Here is a 21,104-nt window from a genome sequence, read left to right as displayed (position 1 = left end):
ACTGTAGTTTTAATTTAATTTGAATTATAAAGTTTTGATGTATCATTATTATAAATATGAAGTAAATGAAAAGAAAAAGTAAGATAAAAAGATGAATTTCATCTTTCTTTTTCACATATTACTTTATGATATATGAAACATAACTTCCAATAATGTCAATAAAATAATAATATTTTATTGTTTATTTAATAATAATTTAAATTTTTAACATGTGTTATGCTTAGTTTATTTAATATTAGAGTACTTAACTTTTACAAAATTATTTAAATTCAAATGAAATCCATCTAAATTCTTGTTTAAATTGTTAAAAAACAGCATTCTTATTTAAATTTACAATAGTCTCCAAATTACACAAAGTCCAATATATCATAAATATGTCTTTGTAGATTACATTTTGTTTAACACTTTAGTTTCTAATTTTAAAATCTACATATTTTAAACTAAGCAAATAAAACAAGAAGAGACAGAATGGTTGATAATCCTAAAACAGCATAACCAGACTTGTATAAGTTACTCAATTCAAATCCATAGCCTGCATCCCATGCCTGAAATAACATTATCAATAAAATGAATGCAATAAAAAACAATTTTAAAATGATTAATTATTAATATTACTTACTAAATGTCTTATTCCATTAAAAAAATGAAAGAAAAAAGACCATGCCAACCCAAATTTAACTACAGAAATTAATGGACTGATGTGTAATGAGCTTAACCATTCAATGTAATGTGGGTAATTAGAAGGCAGTAGGAGAGTCCCAACTGCAAATCCATACAAAGCTGAAATAAGACAAAATTGAAATTTTTATTAAAAACTTTTTAAATATTAGTACACTGATTTTAAATGATAATTGTGCTAAACATGGAGATCAAAAATAAATGGAACTTTTAATATAACTGTTATTTCATAATAGTAGAGTTATTTACAGAGGTTGATTTACTGTTCAAAATAGGCACTTTCTGTATCTACACATCTACCAATCTTTACTACTTACTAAAACCCATTCTGTGTTATTTCTTTATGAAATATATAGTGTCAATTTATTCATATGTTGAGTATTCAATCATTACTATTATTGTTTTATAAAATAATTTATAACAATCAAATGTCTGTTACAGAGAGTACTGTAAATATTATTGAGCAAATCAAAAAGTTACATTTCAATACAATATAGGGAGTCAGAAAAATGTATTTTATTGGTCTACAATGCTTTGGAATAATCAGAATAAAAATATAAAAGCAAGCAATACTTTTACAGAATTTAAATGCAAATTTAATTTAAAATTTACAGAATATCAGTAACTTTCTCAGCAACCAATTCATAATATGGTGTTACAAATATTCATAAAAAACATATTTAATATATTTTTATAAATATTTGTAACACCATATTATGAATAGCTTTCATCAATAATTTAAAATTTTTAATTTCAGTTTTCATTGCATACTAAAAGAGTGCATATATTATTTTCAATACATAACTTTATGATTTAATATTAAATAACTATTTATGAAGAAAATTAAATCAGTTTATTAAACCATTTAACATTTTTGGCACCTAGATGATTTTATCAGAATCAAATGATTACTAATTTAAATATATAATGAATTAATTTCAAAATAAGAAAACAGCAAACATTGTTCAAATGCAATGTTTGTAGCAAATCATGTAGAAAGAAAAAATAAATCATTTTATACTGTTATAATTTTATATTTTGTACACAATATAACAATATAAAATGGTTTGTTTTCATTTTACATATACAGATTCTTGTTACATTCAAAATATAAAATTTTCTTCAATTCAGTCCATAAAAAATACAGTAGAGTCCCATACAATGCACAAATAAAGCAAGCAACAACTCTCAAATTTTGTCAATCAGAGGTATACGTTTTTTTTTCAACTTATAGGCTAAGGTTTAAACTTTAATAAATTGTGTAATAATGCAGGTTTCAATAATGCAATTTCCTATAATGAATAATGAATCCCCCGTGTTGTATGGGACTCTACTGTATTTTTATAACAATGCTCAAGTGTTCAGTTGAATAAAGAAGTGCCGTATTTGAGTAGTTTGAAAAAGTGTTTTTCTTTTTGACTAGGCAGTACTTGGTAGTTAGAAAAATTTAAGAAAGAATACATGGATATCAAAACTTTGGGAAACACTAATCTACGTAAAAATTTGATTTCTTTAATCTTTCAGTGTTTATTTAGTTTAATTTAGTTTGTACAGTACATATGCATTAACCATTACAAAGATATAAATCACTATAATTTTAATTTTATTCTAAGTATTCATTCAAATGAAATATTCATAAATTTTCACTGAAGAAATTAATACCAAATACAGGTATAAAAACATTAATTCAAATTATTTAAAAAACTGTATATTTATTAAAATAAAACAAATAATATAATACAATCTAATTAATAAGTCTATATTTCTGTTGTTGTTACTAAAATCTAAAATTAATATCAGATAATAAAAATGAAAAAATAAAATTTACCTGTACTCAAACCAATGCCTGTTCCTCTATGAGTGACTGATAACACTGTTGTTATTTGAAAACTGAAAAATAAAGAATTTTTTGGCATAAAAATACTTATGTTTTTAAATAATAAATTAATATATTGCTATTTATATCATTAATAAGAATTTAGGTAAAAAGTTTTAAACATTAAATATGCATATTGACTGAAGCATCTTTATTATGCTTCTGAATTATCAAAATTTCATTATTTAAATGTAAATCTGATAATATTATGTTAGCAATACAATAATTTTCAGTACCTGAATTAAATTTCAAGTCATATTAATATAACAAATTTTTTTAATTTTCATATTATCTAAGAAAATATAATTTATAAGCTTATACAAATGTTATTAAAGCTTATTAATTGATAATACCAAGAAATATTTCAATTCAAATCTTTCAAAAATTAAAAAAAAATCTTTCTTTAAAATGATAGCCTGTACTTATTTTTCTATGAATTATGCTCCAATTAATAATAAGATAACCATTATCTGTCAGTTTTAAACAATTTTATTAGGTATAACATCATTGCAAACATTTTCAAAATTTTATAAATGTAATCTTTGGGTGAAGAAGAGAACATAACATTTATATTTAAATTTTATTATAATTAACTGTTTGAAAACAGAATATACATACAAAATGTTTGAAAACTGCAAAGTTACATTTAAGATGAACTTAGGCATGAGAATAGTACACTCATGGAAAGACATTAGCACTAAAAAAAAACAGTAGCAAATGTATTGAAAAAAACAGGAATACACTTTACAAGGCAATACCACCACCAAAATAAATCTTTACTTATTAATGTTAATAAACTTAGTATTACAGTCAATAAGTAACATCATGGTGACAAGTTATAAGTCCAAACTTTTGAAGAGTGATACCCAAATTCTTGGAGTTTCAATGTGGCTTTATTACTGGGTCCCAGTTTTTCAATGAATAAAGCCTCCTAGATGAAAGAAATTTTTCTGTCAACACACTAAATGAAGCAAAGACTCATTCCATACAGGTACATAATTTTGTTCCACCACACACCTAGAAAATTCTGTAGAGTGCTTGTTACAGATATTTGTTCTGGTATTCAGTTAATCAGATTTGTAATTTTCCTTAATGTAAAGATTTGTGTTACTATTTAGCTGTCATAATGAAAAATAAACACTCAATTTTTCTAGTGTGGATCATACATCTCTATCATTGTATAGGAGTCTGCATGCGGTTACTTGGGAGATTAGGCTCACATTTTATAAAATTTCTGGCAATTCATAATGAGATGGGCTCTAGGTATAGAATGGATGGGGTTATAAATGTAAGCTCCTCTTTCTTTGTAATTAATGCTGTATGTGAGAAAAGCAACATGCATACCTGGATATTCATATGCTTAAATTTTGCAGGCATATATTCCACTTTGTGGGCTGCTCTTGCAATAATTTGTAATTTCTTGTGTATTAAATATTGTAACAATGGAAACAAATCAGACTTACAGATAAGTGCAGCAATGACATTGTTAATATACCCTGGTGGTTGGAAAGATGTGGCAGGTGTTATGTGAGGGCATAAAATAAATTTATGTTGCATGCCATAGCTCAGGGGTGGCCAACAAGTCAATCGCAAAGTCATTTTGGTCAATTGTTCACAATGTCTTGACTTAATGTGTTACACTTGTAACCGAACGCAACACGCAAATGCAACGGTATGCATGCAGTTATTACTTGACTCATAGAAAAACATAGCCATTTAACTTGAATATTTGGTACTGTCATATGTCAACCGAGAAAAATATCCCAGTATCACCAAATGTAGCAAATATATTTATTCTTATTTTGGATCTACATACCTGTGTGAATCAGCATTTTCATACTTAAAGTTAACAAAGACTAAACAACATTCTGTCCTGACTGATTACCATACTGAAGACTCATTATTACCATCTTTGTCAGGATATACACCTAATTATGATTCCTTGCTTGGAGACATGCAAACTCAGTCCTTCCATTAATATTAAGGTAATAAAATAAATCTGTCTTTATCTGTAGCTAATTTGAATTAATAAATATTGTTAATAATTACTCATGTTGTTTTAATTTCCCTGGATGCGAGTTTATTGGCCCATTAAATAATTATGTTAATTTTTACGTAGGTAGATACACAGAATGTTTCAGTACAAGGTGCACTCCTGCTAGCTATTGACAGATTAGCAAAAAATAAGTCTAAAAATGATAAATTTTCCTAGCCCAAAAAAAATCACGAAAGTGAAATCTTATAATCAAATTATCAGCTATACTGTGCATTTTTTTAACTTTTTCATATTTACAAACAAATATTACCACAACTTATACATTGCAATTGATAAAAAAATTAAATTATATTTTAAGTTACTAAAAATCTATCTTGTAAAAGAGTCAAAAAATCAAATTTTTTAGGTACTACCTGTACGGAATGAACTCGTAGCTGCAAATATCAAAAGTTGGGTCTGGAAATTTGTTTTCATTATGAGCCTATGTCCTGAAAACTTAATAAGTGATTTAAAAAATAAAAATAGTTTTAAACATATATTTTGCTTATTTACCCATAGCCCATGGGAGTGCACCTTGTACTGAAACACAGTGTATAAACATTGTACGTATTTCACACCTTTCCCTCTCCACTTAGACTACGCCTATGACAACAAGTCAATCATGACATATTTTAAGATAAAAAATTGGCCACCCCTGCCATAGGTAATGCCTGTGGAAGTTCTATAAATTATATACAGAAATTTAATCATGTCTTTTTCACTTTTTATAGTAAAACTAATAGAACAGTCTACCAATAACAAAAGCTGTATAAACTATAATAATTTGTCAGTGTCATGATAAAAAATCTTTATATATCTGATGTATAGGAACACAGGTTATGAGAGAGGCTGAGAAAATATTAAATTCAATATTTCTCATAATTAACTCTACTAAAATTGCTGAAAGTAGGAAACCTATAGGTAAGCCTTGTTTCTGAATATAGACTTGGTTGTTAAAAAAGTAATTATGTTCTGTTATTAATAATAGGACATTACATATCTTATAATCAAGATGGGTTGATGATAATGATAATAATAAGTGCCAAGCCCAAATGGTTAGGAGTTGAAAGTTGAAATTTGGTACACAGTTAGGGTATGTTGTGAGAATGTACATGTACACTAAGAAGGGATTTTTTTTTTAAATTCTCCCCACAAGGGAGAGGGAAATGGTTCTCTCTCTGACTCTGAAGAACTGAGCTTCTACTGTACTATTTTAGATGCAGTTTTTTGTGTTTTTGCAGAAAATTAAACATATTTTTAGACCCATATAAAAATTCTATAATTAACCTCAGAAGAGGGAGGACCTAACTGGGTGCAAACCCAGTGAAAATGAGTAAGATCAGCTATATAACTATAAAGGTTATCTTATGTAAGGGTTTATCACACCAAATGACCAATCGCACACATTTTAAAAATTCTTTATTCCTCTACTGTACACAGTTTAAACAATTTTCTTAAATGTGTTGGATTAGGCACTCAGTGTGATAAATTCTTACATAAGATAACCTTTGTATAATAAATGAAATATTATAATACAGTAGAAAGGTTAGAAGTATGAAATAATCTAATAATCTTAATCTTTGCTGTTATTTTTTGCCCAAGCAACGCCAGGCTCATCTGTTAGTTTCCAATACTTTTGCTGATAAAACTCTTTTTTCAGCAAAAGGATATTATTTATTGATTGTAATTCTAAGTTTATTAACATCAATAAGTAAAGATTTATTTTGGTATTGATGCCTTGTGAAGTGTATTCCTGTTTCCATTAGCTAGCATTACTACTTCAAGGATCATATCCAATTGAGTAGGACAGAATAAATTTTAATAAAAAATTTTTTTAATTATAAATATAAATTAACATTAAAAAAACCCTCATATAAACATTTTTTAATAATATTTACCTTTACTTTATAATTTATATGATATTACATTAAAAAAAAATCACTTTCTACTGACACAAAGAAAACTGATACTGATACCAATACTAATTATTGATACATCTCTGTTAATTATAAATTCAAAATTGTATAAATTATAGAAATTTAATAAAGTTTTAGGATAAATTTATAATTTTTTGATATACTGCTAAATGTATATTTATGTATTATTTAGAAATACTATCAATATGGGATTCATTAAACTAATAGTGAAGACAGTGTCAATATCTATCAATTGGCTATACTTTCTGAATAGTATCAAAATAATATAAATCCAAAAATCATAAAAAAACTAATAAATTAGTATACTATGATAAAATTACATGATTTAAAACATAAAAATGAATATGAAAAAAATGTTAAAAATCCTAATCTAATTTAATTTAACCAAGACAAAACTAACCATTGTGTAAATCTTAACACAAGATTTGACTTTTGCTAATCTTTTGAACTCTTCGTTGACTGTGTTATATAATTAAATAAACTACTCACAAAACGTTTGAAGAGTAATAAAAATGGCTGCGGTTAAAAAGGTTTTGTGAGTAATTTATTTAGCTAATCTTTTGGTTTGCTGTTTCCAAGATCTGTTAAATCAAGGGTTAACTGTATATCAAAGAAGTATAAAATGTATGTAGTTGGTATTGAATTCTTAATTTTAGATTAAAGAAACTAGCTATTTAATTTCATACTAGAACGATGTACATGAAAAAAAATTTACCTATAAATACTAAGATGAGGCGAAAGTGGCCGATTTAATCTTGAATTTTTTTCCCAGAAATTTTCATTTGGTTTCAACTTTGAGGTTGCTGTAGCCATAGGTTGTAATCTATAAGAAAATTAAAAATAATAATTGCAATAACTCATACTAAAAAATAACTAAAGAAAATGAACTGTTTATGCAAGGTTTGCATATGCAGTTTGTTTTTTTGACAGTAATTTTTTCTTAACTAAAGAAAGCATTACATCATCCAATAACACAATCAGTAAAAATCATCTAAAAATATATTTTCAATTTATTCTTTCTTTAAATTTTAAAAGTTTTTACCAAATATCTATTTGTAATACAATCAAATAAACAAAAATAAATGAACTATGACTTTAATTTTTACCCAAATGTAAATTAATATATAATTTAAAAATTATTATTGATATTTTAAAAAAGTATAGATAAAATGTTTTATTTACATAAAATTCATCCATAACTTAGTAATAAAATTTCTGAAATTTATTTTCTTAAATTCTTCGTAACATTTTCATGACCCATATTCATTTTCTTTGATCTATTTACTGAACTGTAGATAAAGCTATGTTTACTTCAAAGATTTTTTTCAAGTACAATGAAACTAGATTATTGTAACAAGCAATACAAAATAAAACTCTAGAAAAACTCAGAACAATATTACAAAATGTTAGTATATAAAATATTTGATATGTACACAATTTATGCAAAATTTAAATAAAAATTAATGTGTAATACAATGTAAATAAAAATGAATGTACATAAAATTATTGAACACAAATTTTAATTACCGTTCATTAAACAAACTTATAAAAATACTTCTAAGAATTAATTGTTTTAAATCCATTATTTTCTAAAGACAAAAACTGAATCTGCCTATTAATCTATTCTAAAATATATAAAAACTGATCAAAAACCATAATAACCAAATACCTAAAAGTCTGAAAGAAATCTGTCTTTTAGTATTTAAGGGCTATTGTTAAGCAAATTGTTAATATTAAATTTAATAATTTTATCTATAATACATTTAATACAAGAACTTCATTCTATTCATATTAATATATGAATAGAATGAACTTATTTGTGTAGATGCTTAAATCATTATTAAAATTTTTTTAATCAAAAGCTAAAAAGAAATGATAATATAGATGGTTAATAAATGAAAGTAAATCTGAAGCCATTACTAAATAAATCTATTTTACAATTAAATAGACTTACAACATGATGGATAAATACATATATATATATATATATATATATATATATAGATTAGTGGCACAATGTTGATGCTCATCTTTTATCTTTTTACACAACCACATTTATGATATTATTACAGAAAATTTAGGAAAAACTATAGCTCTGCAGCTATTATAGACACATTGATTTATGTTTAAAATAAAAAATTAATTTATATATATAATGTAGCAATACAAATAACACATTAGAAATTTTAATTTTTCTCATCCTATATAAAAAAACAAATAATTAAAAATTTATTTTTATATTTCAAATTTAAAAAAATGTGTGTGTGTTTAAATTTTAAAAATTTATAATATTTCAATTTCTGGTTAAAACCTTCTAAATTTTATTGTTTTTATTACAACCAAAACAATTACAAATTTCTTTGAACTGAATTTTTAATAAAAAATTTTAACTTTTTATTCAAACCCATATTCTATTAACATTGAAAAATCTGTAAGTAGAAGAAAGACAAAAGTATTCTCAAAAAAGTTTAATTTTTACTTTCCCAGGTATTATGTATAACAGAGGGAAATTATGATGATTGGTCAAAAAGTGACCCCCAAGATTTTTACATTTTTGGACTCAAGGGAAACCTTGAAATGGCAAAAAATGTAAAAAAATGTTAGAGAGGTTTTTCTGTATGTATGGCTGTTAGTATGGAGTACATAATTTTGTTCACCCTTTTTGAAGCTTAATTACTCGTGTGCTTTTTGTCAAAAATTTCTGAAATTTTGCAAGGAGATTTGGATATTAGGAAGATTGATGCTATTAAATTTTGATTAAAGGTTGAGGGAACAAGGAAATAAAGGGGGTTGTATATCATATCTCAAGTGGGATTGGATTTAATGAAGATTTTACTTGTTATTAGCATTTACAATTTTTTTTTTTTTTATAAAACTCATATCTACTCTCAAAATTAAGCTTTTTACCATTTTATAACAATTAATAATATAAAAAGTTTTTAATAAAATTTTATGAGATAAGACATTACACAATTTTAACTTTATTGCTGGGAAAGTTATGCAACTTGTTGCTGGATTTTTTATTTATATATTGCTAAATTGATAAAATTTATTATTAAAAGACTTAAAGACCAAAAAAAATCTTCAAAAATAGAAATGAAAAGAAAAAAAAGGATAAAATAAGATCAAAATAAATCTTTTATATTTTGTTTAAGCCAAACTGCAAAGATATTCCAATACAATTCAACATATTCATTTTTATATTAAAAAAAACTTTGTTTTGTTTATGAAAAAAGAATATGTTAAATAAAATTAAATGTAAAGGCAAAAAGCAGAGTTATTAATAACAACATTTCAATATTTGCATACCAATATTTTTTTTTTAGATGTACAAGAATCATATCCAATTGAATAATAGCAATAAAATGAAGTAAAAATATCTTTTTCTTAATTTTCAATCAAATAATCAAGTTGGATTTATTATTGAGCTACATTTTGGCTAAATAAGTATATAGATACTACATGAGTTTGGACTAAAGGTCTGCAATTAAGTCACCACCTTGTACTAAATTTAATAATTAAAATTAAATAGATAATTTAGAATCTTCTAGAAGAAAAGATCAACCCAAAGCAGGACTTGAATCCAAAACTTTCATTTACCATACAGTTGTGTTGCCAATTTATCTACCCAGACCTCCATCCACAAGATTCAGTCACAAGAGTCCAGTGGAAATTGGAACATTTTTAAAAATTATTTAAAAACGTATAAACGAGAACTTTTCAACTAATTCTCTTAAAAGTTTAAAATAATATTTTAAATTTCTCCAAAATAATTTTTATTCAACTATGCATACAGAAAGGTATGTCAACAATATTTTTATATTGTGGAAAGAAAAACCAAATATAGAAAGTTTCATAGAACATATGAATAACAACCCTTATGGACTTTCCATACAATTAGACCAAGCCAGCAATTCAAGGACAGACTATTTAGATCTCAATATCAGTATTATAAACAGTGTTATCCATACCAATATTTATCATAAACCAGTGATTCTCAAAGTGGGGGTCGCGACCCCCAGGGGGTCGTGAAAAATATTTGGGGGGGCGCTGAAAAATTGATGCCAGATCAATTTTTTTTAAATATTTTATAAATTTACTATGGATTCATGTTTAGAAATAATAGAAATAAAAAATATATAAAATAATTTTTACTTAAATAAATTGCACATATAAATAATAAAAATAATATAAATATTTAAATACGAGCCTAACCCCCTCCCTCCAGGATGTTTTTTGACACATACTTATTTTTCGGGGGTCCTTTGAAATTTTTAAGTGCAGAAGGGGGGTCGCGGTCCAAAAAGTTTGAGAAACACTGTCATAAACCATCTCACCTTCCATTGTTTATACCAGCACACTCACATGACCCATATATCTACAAAATAGCTGCCTTTTGTGCCTTAACCAAATGTGCTTTTACCCACTGCACATACTATGAGGACACGTTAAAAGAGCTTAAACATCTCGAGGACATAACTAAAAGGCATGGTTACAAAAAACACCTCATTCGTAAATTAGCGAACACCTTTTCCAACATGGGTGCTCCTACTCCCAATAACATTGTATCACTAAGTGGGAACACTCACAACGCACGCCACATAGTTCTAGATTATAACCGCAACATAAAAAGCTTATATAAAGAGATTGCCTGTTACAGAGGTGATAGATTGGCTTATAGGAATGTTCACATTATTTATAACATCCTTAGAAATGAAAAGGACAACATTGACATGCTTAGGGTCCCTGGCATTTATAAGATTACGCTGAGAGACAATAGATTCCAGTGTGATCTTGAGTACATCGGTGCCACCACACAATCCCTCAAAGTAAGGCTGGCTGAACACAAGTATGATATCAATAAAGGAAAATACAACACCGCCCTAGCCAGGTATGCTGCAGACAACATTCAAGTCCATCTAGACCAATGTTTCTCAAACTTTTTGGTCCGCGACCCCCATTTTGCACTTAAAAATTTCAAAGAACCCCTGAAAAATGCATATGTATAGAAAAACATCCCAGAGGAGGGATTAATTTAAATTTAGAAGGAGTTAATTTTTTTTTGTTTAATTGCATTGAAACACTCATAATTTTAATAGCAGATTTATTTTTAGTATTATTAAAAATTAATAACTTATCTTTAGTACATATTTGAACAAAATATTCTATGTACATGTTTCGACATTAGTAAAATGAATTAGTTAAGTTAAACATATTTTAAATCTAATGTGATGGGTGAGGCTGCTTATTTTGGCACAATAAATTAAACCTGAGTTTAATATCAGTCAGTACAGGTCTCATAGCAATTTCTATGTTGCTAAGACAAGAGCACTGATTTGTTTTGATGTTGGTCATTACCGAAAATGCCATTTCACATAAATAAGTAATTGCAAATAGTAAGAGAACTACCATTGCTAATTCAGCAAGTAGTGGATACTCTGTTTTCACACTAAGTCAAAAAGAATTCAATGTTTGCTTACTAAACTTGGTTCCGAACGTTGTTCTATCATAGTTTAGGTGGGGAGTGGAAGCTTGGGAGATTCCCGAATAACACACAAATTTTTGAATGTTATATTCAGTCTCGTATTAAAATATTCATATTATTTTTATTATTTATGTGTGCAATTTATTTAAGTAAAAATTATTTTATACATTTTTTTTATTTCTACTATTTCTAAACATGAATCCATAGTAAATTTATAAAATATTTAAAAAAAATTGATCTGTCATCAATTTTTCTGTGACCCCCCCAAATATTTTTCACGACCCCAAGTGACCCCTACTTTGAGAATCACTGATCTAGACCAAGCTTCCATCATAAGACGATCTAAACATGACAACCAAATAAGGACACTGGAAGCTCTCAAAATATTTAAATCTGTAAATGTCTTCCACATTCCAATTTAACACATCCTGAGGAAGATCTCCTAAGTAGATTGAAAACGTTAGAGGTTGCAATTGATTATCGAATTTGCAATTAATTATCCTGGAATTTCTTTAAAGGTTCAATTTGTTACTATTTTGTATAATATATTCCAGGCTTGAAGAGTTTCAGTTGATTATTTGATTAGTAATATGAATCAGACTTAGTTTCTTATATGATTTTTTCAAGTTCTATTTCAAGAACATAAGTAGATTTTATAACTAAATCACTAATAATAAAATTCATCGTAAATAATTTCAATGACTGCTTTAGAATGAATTTAAATTTTATAAACTTAAATCATTCTTTTTGTATTCTAATAAGACAGAACTGAAGAAAATATTTAAAATATTTTAAAGCAATATAAACTATAAGAATCTTCAGTTGAGTTTCCAATTAAGTAAGGAATTAAAATAAAACAACTTCTCGCACAATCCCTGGGAAAGATAAATCAACAAATAAAAAAACCTTTTTTATATCCCAGTATGAACAGATTCAAATTATACTGGTCAATAGCCAGACAAAGACCAAGTTTATAGTCAAAAATGTTTGTTTTGTCTAAATCTGTTTGTACTGGATATAAAAAAGGTTTTTTTGTGTATTGAATTAAAATAAGTAATGACATCATCTCAGGTTGGGATCGGAAATTTGTGTTGACCTTTCCCATAGCCCAAGTTGGCCTCAAATTATCTCCTGGAAACAGGTAAAAGACCAATTGGGATATACTCGATTGTATATCCAAAATAGCAGAAAAACCGTGTCCCAAGAAAATCATAGCAAATAAAAGTGCAACCACTCCACAACTTGTGTAAAGTTTGCATACTGTGAAACTTTACACAAGTCAAATTTTATATAAGTTAGCTTAATTTGAAAACAAGTGCAAATTCTTCAATGCACAATTGAAAAGCCTGTCAGATTACATTAAGATTCAATTACTGAATTATTTTTGTGTTTCTTTGTGTTCATGTTGTGTATTAAGAAAACCTCCATTTCTGTTATTTTACATTCACTATTTTAGAAATATGCCACATAAATCCACGAACAGTGTGAATCAGTTCTGTTACATTTGTGGCAAAGTTATATTTACTTCCAGCAAACGTTGTATGACAGTAATCATATGAAAAGCCTACTTCTTATATTTTGCTTGTAAAGTCAGAGATGAGGACAAATGCTGGGCTCTGCATTTTTGTTGCAATATATGTTCAATAAATCTATGATCATGACTGCATGGAAAGGGATGTGCCATTCCATTTTCAGTCCCAATAGTATGGAGGGAACCAAGTAATCATGTTACAGACTGCTACTTCTGCACGGTACCCCATCATTAAGGACTAAGAAGACTATGACAACAATTTACTCTTCTAATGTCCATTCTGTATATCAATAGACAGTTTCCAAGCCATCCTTTAATATGGATTGAATTTCACAAAAATAGACTAATTTAAGTAAAGTTTTTTGATTTAAAGACCAGTCTGAATTTAGATGATTAGTTCTGGATTTTTCATGATGATGATACATTGTTATCATCTTGAGAAAAATTTTTGACAATGATGGAAGATACCATTTGAAAGGATGTTAAGTTTAAGCAAGAGTCAGAGTTTGAGAGCAAGACAAAATATAATGCCAATTGATATTTTTTGATCCTCACAGTATGATCATTGTAGTTTGATGATAGTGTAAAATGTGATGTTGAAATTATATTGTCAAAATACAAATATTCTGCTGAAGAAATTATGTTACTCTATGGTTTAACTAAATATTGCATCTAGTCTTTCTTCTATTTTGAAATATATAAAATTCCTTGTTGTTAAATACTTTAATTATTCTAAAAATTTTATTTTATTCCATAAATATGATTGTTTCAAGGATATTTTGCATGCTGTAAGATTGTATTCTATATTGTAACCATTTTTATAGACTTAAAATCTCAAATAGGAAAAAAAAATTAACTATTTGAAATAATAATTTTATGCAAGCATTAAACTTTATGTATTATTTTAAGATCAAATTGAATAACAGCTTAATTGTAAAAATCAAGTATTAAAAAGATATTTCTATCTTTTTAAAATGTTTTGAAGCAATTTTATGGCTTCAGAATCTGTAACATATCAATCAGAAACATGCAGAATCCAGTACTTTCATTTGTATTTTGAACCCATAAGGAACAAGGAACATTCAAAAATATTTTAAAAGCTGACTTCTATAAAGAAACTCTTATCTTTTTACATCTGGTAATTTATGGTAAGATTCACTCATTGCAATCATGAATTTGTTATCAATCATTTTGTGTTAACAGAATTAGTATCACAAAATACATAAGTTAAAATACATTTATGAAAGCTTACACTTTATTTCTTATTGCACTGAAAGTTTCAGTTATAATTATCATTACCTCCAATTAAATAGATATTTTTAAGCTGTCAGCACTATTAACCTCAATTTGTGATTGATAATGGGTAATCATAGGTTTTTACAATTTTAAATTGATGACATTTTTCAAGTTATATATTTTTTACTTATTTTAATGTCAGACTGAACAAAATCAAATTTCCACTAATTGTAATTTCATTTACTTAATCCTACTTAATATTTTCACTCAGTTATTGCCATCAGTGTAGAGTGAGTTCCCAAAATGATCATAATAAGTGTATTCTACTGTATACAGTATTAATAATAATAAGGATGAACTAGCCAGTTTAGTTTATCTGCTGTCAGAAAAAGTGTTGGTAATTAAACTGGCTGTTACATCAGATTGATATTTTTCTTTTGTTGTGTGTTGCAAGTTATGTATCAATGACAAACTGATCATAACTGATTTACAATTACAGTTTTACAAAATACAATCAGACTTTGTATAAAATTATTGAACAAATATATAATTGTTTTTGTTCTTACTAAATTCTGCAGATAAATTTAATTTGTCCAGTGTAAATTATTTGAATGTCATTTTTAAGAGAAACTTGGCAAACTGTTCCAAAGCAACATAGCTCAATTCTATTAAAAGTGCTTTAAATGATACTTTTTTCCCCCTAGTCCATTGACAACATAAATAGAGACAAATATTACTTTAGGACAAACACACCTTGACACTTTTATATACTACTTTCAGCACTGATATAATTTATCTCAGGACATTCCTATCTTGGCCACTTCAGTGAAATGGCCAGTGGCCACACGACCGAGTTTGACTTATATTAAAACTTATGCAGTTTTACAACAGCCGAATGTCAGCAGTGGCCACATGAGGTCTTACTGATTCTTCATTTTCAACTAAAGGTAATAAAAATGATATATAAAAGTTTTAATGAGTAATATATATATATATATATAATATAATATGAATACTAATATGTCTTTGATATTTTAATGACAAGATAAGACAGACATTAGCAAGATTTTTCTATTTTTTTTCTATTATTTCATTATGCTTATCACTATATATTAAATCAATACAACTAAATTAATATTTTTAATAAATACATAGATATATATTATATATATAGCTTGGATAAAACTTTAGTATAAAAATTAACTGTCATACTTACATTTGCATAGATTTTGGCATGTATATAGCATTCTTCCATAAGCCTCCACACATCGGCAATCTAAATTTTAAAAATATTATGCAAGACACATCAGAATTTTCAAGTTTAAACATTTAATATATTCTAATTTAAAATAAATTTAAAATGTTTAGAACTTTTTTCAAATTTATGATGCTTTATAGCTGTAATAATTCATACTTAATGAAAAATCTGTAGTTGCGGAATGTCATAATTTGTCAGCTACATTACAGACAGCAGAACAGATGCTGTATGGTGGCCACAAATGGCTGTGAGCTATTAAATTGTTCCAAATAATTCATACAAACAGAAGTGGCAGTTGTGCAGAAAATGCATAGTCAACACATTGTCTGCATAGTGTTGAATTTAGAAAGTATGGTTCTAGAAAGAGTCTCAATCTGATATCAGTGATTTGAATATAGAAAAGAAAGATGTTGATATTTATTGTGAAGGATAAGAAAAGGCCATATATTTTGGAATACTACTACTGAACAGTAGGAGCATCCATAGTGACTGGCTAATTCAAAACAAATTCTTCCATTTTCCATCCACAGAAAATACAATGCATGGCCACTCTTCTGCAGAAATTCACTCATCTGAACCAAGTTTAATGCTTCAAATAAAAATAATTTTATTTTCCAGTTTCCAGATGCATGTTTTTTTTTTAACATATAAAAGTGAATTTTGTCAGAATTGGTTATTTTAATTCAATTAAAATTATTTTTATATAGTACAGATACTCCTCACTTTACGACCGAGTTTCGTTCCGACGACTACGTCATTAAGCGAATTGGTCGATAAGCGAGGAGCTTGTGCTGGGAATATAGGATCGTTGTAAAATTATCCAAATTATGCAACAAACTTCAAATTTATTCATAAAAAGACTATTATAGTACGCTATTAGCTTATTATAGTACGCACAAGCCTATTATAGTACACTTAGTGCGCATGTCACCATTCGCCACTGACCGACACTCAAGCTGAGAAAGGGGATTCCCCTAATTGCAGGTCGAAACTCAATTGGTCGTAAGTGCGAGTGGTCGTTAAGCAGATAGGTCATAAAGTGAGGAGTACCTGTATTACAAATATCAAAAATCAATTATCTTAATTCAAAAACCAATAACCAAGTATCAAACTCAGCTTTTTAAATACTTAATGAACTATCAATACACCTTCTGTTGCTGAGAAATGTTTATTAAACAAAACACTAACATTTTCAACCTAATGATTAGGTTGAAAATGTTAGTGTTATCAAAAATCAATATCACTGAAATATTACAGAAAATATTAAAATAATTTGCTGAATGTTTAACCAAGAATGTTTCCTATATGAGAAATGAAATAATGAAAGAAATAATGTGTGGGTCACAACACTTTGGCAAGTGACCACATGATGGAAATTTTATCAAAAAATACATTTGTCTTGACATGTTGCTAATACCGTAATGAAATCTGCAAAAATTCAACAATTTACAGTTTGCATTATCCAAATTAATATATAATAAGAAATGCTTACTGGACCTAAGTAACAAAATTAAATATATTTAATTTTGTTAAATTACATTAATTTTTATTTAATTTTGTTAAACAAAATTAAATAAAAATGGAAATACACAAAGCGCATATTGTGTTTTACCTTTGGGTAATTTATATACGTGTGCTAGGATTATTTTGGATGTTTAAATTTTAAATTATTAAGAATGGATTTATGTTTTTTACCGTTAGATGCACGACCAGTTTTGAAATATTCGTTCTTTTTTAAATTTGAATTTTTTGTTCATTTCTTTGTAAACATTAACTGAAGAAGATCTCTTAAAGGAATCGAAAATGTTTTTATAGAATTGAACGTTATGCTGGACACGTCAAAGGTGTAAATATATCCAAATTAATTATTTTTATTTTAAATTAATTAAAATATCTATAACCATGAGACAGATAATAGTAAGGGCTTATCACACCAATGATAATGGGCATAAATGCTCAGGAATCAAAGTAAAAACATTTAATAAAACAAAAAAAAGGTATACAATAAGATGACTACATAAGTATGGACCAAAAAACCCAAAATGCATTTCGGACTATTTTCCAATAGAAAAAGAGTCCCTCATCACTTGGTAATAACTAAAGGTTTTACTATACTTAAAAATTATACAAAATGAAAAAAATAAACTGAAAATTAAACTTAAAACTATGCCTAAAGCTATACAATATAAAGATGAAAACGTCGCCATGATTGTATGAGCAGTAAGCATTATCAATGTAGAAAGGAGAGTAATAATTTTTCATAAAGTTGAATGGTAGCATGACACAGGGTGCTGATACAAAAACAGTTATGAGTTAGCCCAATTATTGGTTTACAATTATGAACTAATGCTATACGGACAGTTTAGGTTATACACATACCAAAAATGGTAAGACGACAGAGTTGCAGGTTCAGACATCACTACAAGATGTAGGGAGCAGATACAAAGGAGGTGTGTTACCTTCCACATTTGGTGCACAAGTGGTGACAACATGTGATGCAACCAGATGTCAGTGTTAATTTTATCTATTTCATCCTTTAATAGATGAGGGCCTATGCTCAAATATCAATAATTGGGCTAACTCATAACTGTTTCTGTATCAGCACCCTGTATGTCATGCTATCGTTCAACATTATGAAGAATTATTACTCTCCTGTCTACATTGATAATGCTTACTGCTCATACAGCATGGTGACATTCTCATCTTTATATTGTATAGCTTTAGGCATAGTTTTAAGTCTAATTTTCATTTTATTTTTTCACTTTGTATAATTTTTAAGTATAGTAAAACCTTTAGTTATTACTACCAACTGATGAAGGACTATTTTCTATTGGAAAATAGTCCAAAGTGCATTTTGGATTTTTTGGTTTCCATACTTATGTAGTCATCTTATTGTACACCCCTTTTTTCATAATGTTTCAAATTACAAGTATGGACTTTTACCAAAAGATTAATAACTGCAAATGAAGCCATGCTTGCAGGAGCCACTTGCTGTCATTTTCACCTGGAGATGGCACTGTGTCATTTTTGCCTGGAGACTCCAGTTTTGGTGACATTTATCCAGTTTCACTAGTAATTTCACAAGGAATATCAATGTTTTACTTATTATTCTTTAATATTAAAATTTAAAATTGGTTTGTTGATTATTCTGTAACATTCACATTATTCCTCATATTTCCAGATCGAAAACTTTTGTTGAAAATTTGCATACAAAATCATCATTACGATAAGCGCCATCTACATTTCATTACTATACACTCATGTCATCGAGATTACTGGAAGGGTTGCCATATTTCGCTACCATAGGCAGAGCTGCCAGATTTGGCTACTTTGGCTATCCTTTCATCAGTTTGGCAAAATTGGTGCAAAATTTGGCTATCCTTTTATCAGTTTGGCATAAAAAATATCATTTGGCGCTTTGGCTACTTTTTGGGCTACAGAAATTTGACTTGGCTGTGTTTTTGGCTACAAATTATTTATAAATATATTATTTGAATAAAAATGCACTTTAAGATGGTGTTTTGTCATTTTTTATTAATTAGAGACCCAAATAAAACAAATATGTGTTTTTCAAATAAATTTTTGTTTGTCTCCTTTATAAAAAATAAATTTATTTATTTCTAAGTAAAAATTGAAATTGTCTGTAGAAGTAATTTTTTAAAATATCCTTTTTTGTGATAAAGTTTTAATATTTATTACTATAATGAAGATATTCTATATGACAAAATAATTTTAATTCAAAATAACAATTTAGAAAAACTTTGAAATAAGGAGTTATCAACAGAAAAAATATGGGTGTCCATTTTTAAAACCCTTGATGTGACTGAAATCAAACAAATTGTTGGCAAAGTTCTAAGCATACCTGTAAGCAATGCATTTGTGGAAAGAATTTTTTCTATAATGGAATCTGCAATCTGCTTGGAGAAATGATAGAAATAGAATGCGAGTGGAGCTCGTTAATGCAGAGTTAGCATTCGAATTAATTTCGACATGAGCTGTGAAGCTTTTCATTCTTATTTATTTCAACATGACCAAAAAAAATTATTGCAAGTAGCAAAATCAGAAAAAAATATAATTTTAAGAAATAAGAAGCATTACAATTATACTTACTATATAAAATAATGTTGGATTGTTAACTGTGTAATACTATATATAAATATATATAATGTACTCATATATGATAATATAATTGTTGAATAAATAAAATATTGTGACTGTTTATTTTGGGGGCAATCCTCCAGGCGAGTAGTTGGCAAATGTTGGCAACCCTAGCTGTCACAAGTGCCAATGCCACAGTTTTTCCTGCAATGGTCACTGTACATGATTACTTACTCGCACAGGGTCTCTCAGACCTCAGCATTTTTTTTCTTAAAAATTATTTGTGCAGTAAAAAAGTGTCAATTGCATATCATCCAAGCTGAAAAGTTAGTAAGGTAGGAATGTTTTCTGATTTTTTAAACAAAACTTTAAACATAAGAAAAACTGAAAAAAGTGTGCTATGAGACTCCGTATCACTCCCAGAAAAATTATAAATTATCACCATGAAATTCAATTAGTATCTTCATTATAATAATTTACTCTGGTTAAGGATAAAATTAGTTTACATCAACTAAATTTGACTGAAACATGCATTTTGAGGCAAATATATTATTGAATATGCGTTTTTTTCTATTTTATATTTATTTCTTACAACAAATTAATTAATATTTTGAACAGCACTAGAAAAATAAAAACAAATTGAAATACTTTACCTCAAAGCGTACGCCATCTTGTTATGGCTGTTTAAACGTTGCCAGATGAATTAAAGCACTCTCGATCTTGTCACAAAGTAGAAAAGATATATTAATTTTAAAGTGTGCGGCAAGTCCTCGACTTCTTTATTTTTTTAACTTTTTCCCGCCCTATGGGCATTAAGAGGGCCTCTTTTAGCAAGCCCGGAAGGCCCATAATTTCCACCAGGCGTAAAAAATTGAAATTTTTGACGTCCGGTCGGTCATGGTGGCAGCCTACCGCTCTGGGGGACCCGGGTTCGAATCCGATATGTTGGGCCCCGTTCCTCACCACCCGG

The 21,104-nt window shown here is 27.6% G+C and overlaps 1 protein-coding gene across 1 annotated transcript; it reads right to left on the bottom strand.

The window, feature by feature from the left end:
* Positions 1–214: 214 nt before the first annotated feature.
* LOC136979529 (succinate dehydrogenase cytochrome b560 subunit, mitochondrial-like) lies at positions 215–20,856 on the bottom strand. Its single transcript, XM_067275535.1, has 6 exons — positions 20,788–20,856; positions 15,995–16,054; positions 7,242–7,349; positions 2,507–2,568; positions 620–780; positions 215–545 (listed from the first exon to the last, which is right to left on the bottom strand). Exons 1-6 carry the CDS (start codon positions 20,802–20,804, stop codon positions 441–443), a joined length of 513 nt encoding a protein of 170 aa, XP_067131636.1. The 5' UTR covers positions 20,805–20,856; the 3' UTR covers positions 215–440.
* Between the last annotated feature and the right edge of the window lie 248 nt (positions 20,857–21,104).

This window comes from Centruroides vittatus, unplaced genomic scaffold, assembly GCF_030686945.1.
Source record: "Centruroides vittatus isolate TY-2023 unplaced genomic scaffold, ASM3068694v2 contig_628, whole genome shotgun sequence".
Lineage (NCBI taxonomy): Eukaryota > Metazoa > Arthropoda > Arachnida > Scorpiones > Buthidae > Centruroides > Centruroides vittatus.
Note: the sequence above shows the minus strand (reverse complement) of the source record. Positions and strands in the feature narration are given on the sequence as shown.

Bases quoted from the DNA above. Each gene is read 5' to 3' on its own strand.
- LOC136979529 (XM_067275535.1), bottom strand. The intron at 7,350-15,994 runs GTAAGTATGACA...ATTTTCTTATAG, and splicing joins ATGCCAAAATCTATGCAAAT to ATTACAACCTATGGCTACAG. The intron at 781-2,506 runs GTAAATTTTATT...GTCTTATTTCAG, and splicing joins AGGCATTGGTTTGAGTACAG to CTTTGTATGGATTTGCAGTT.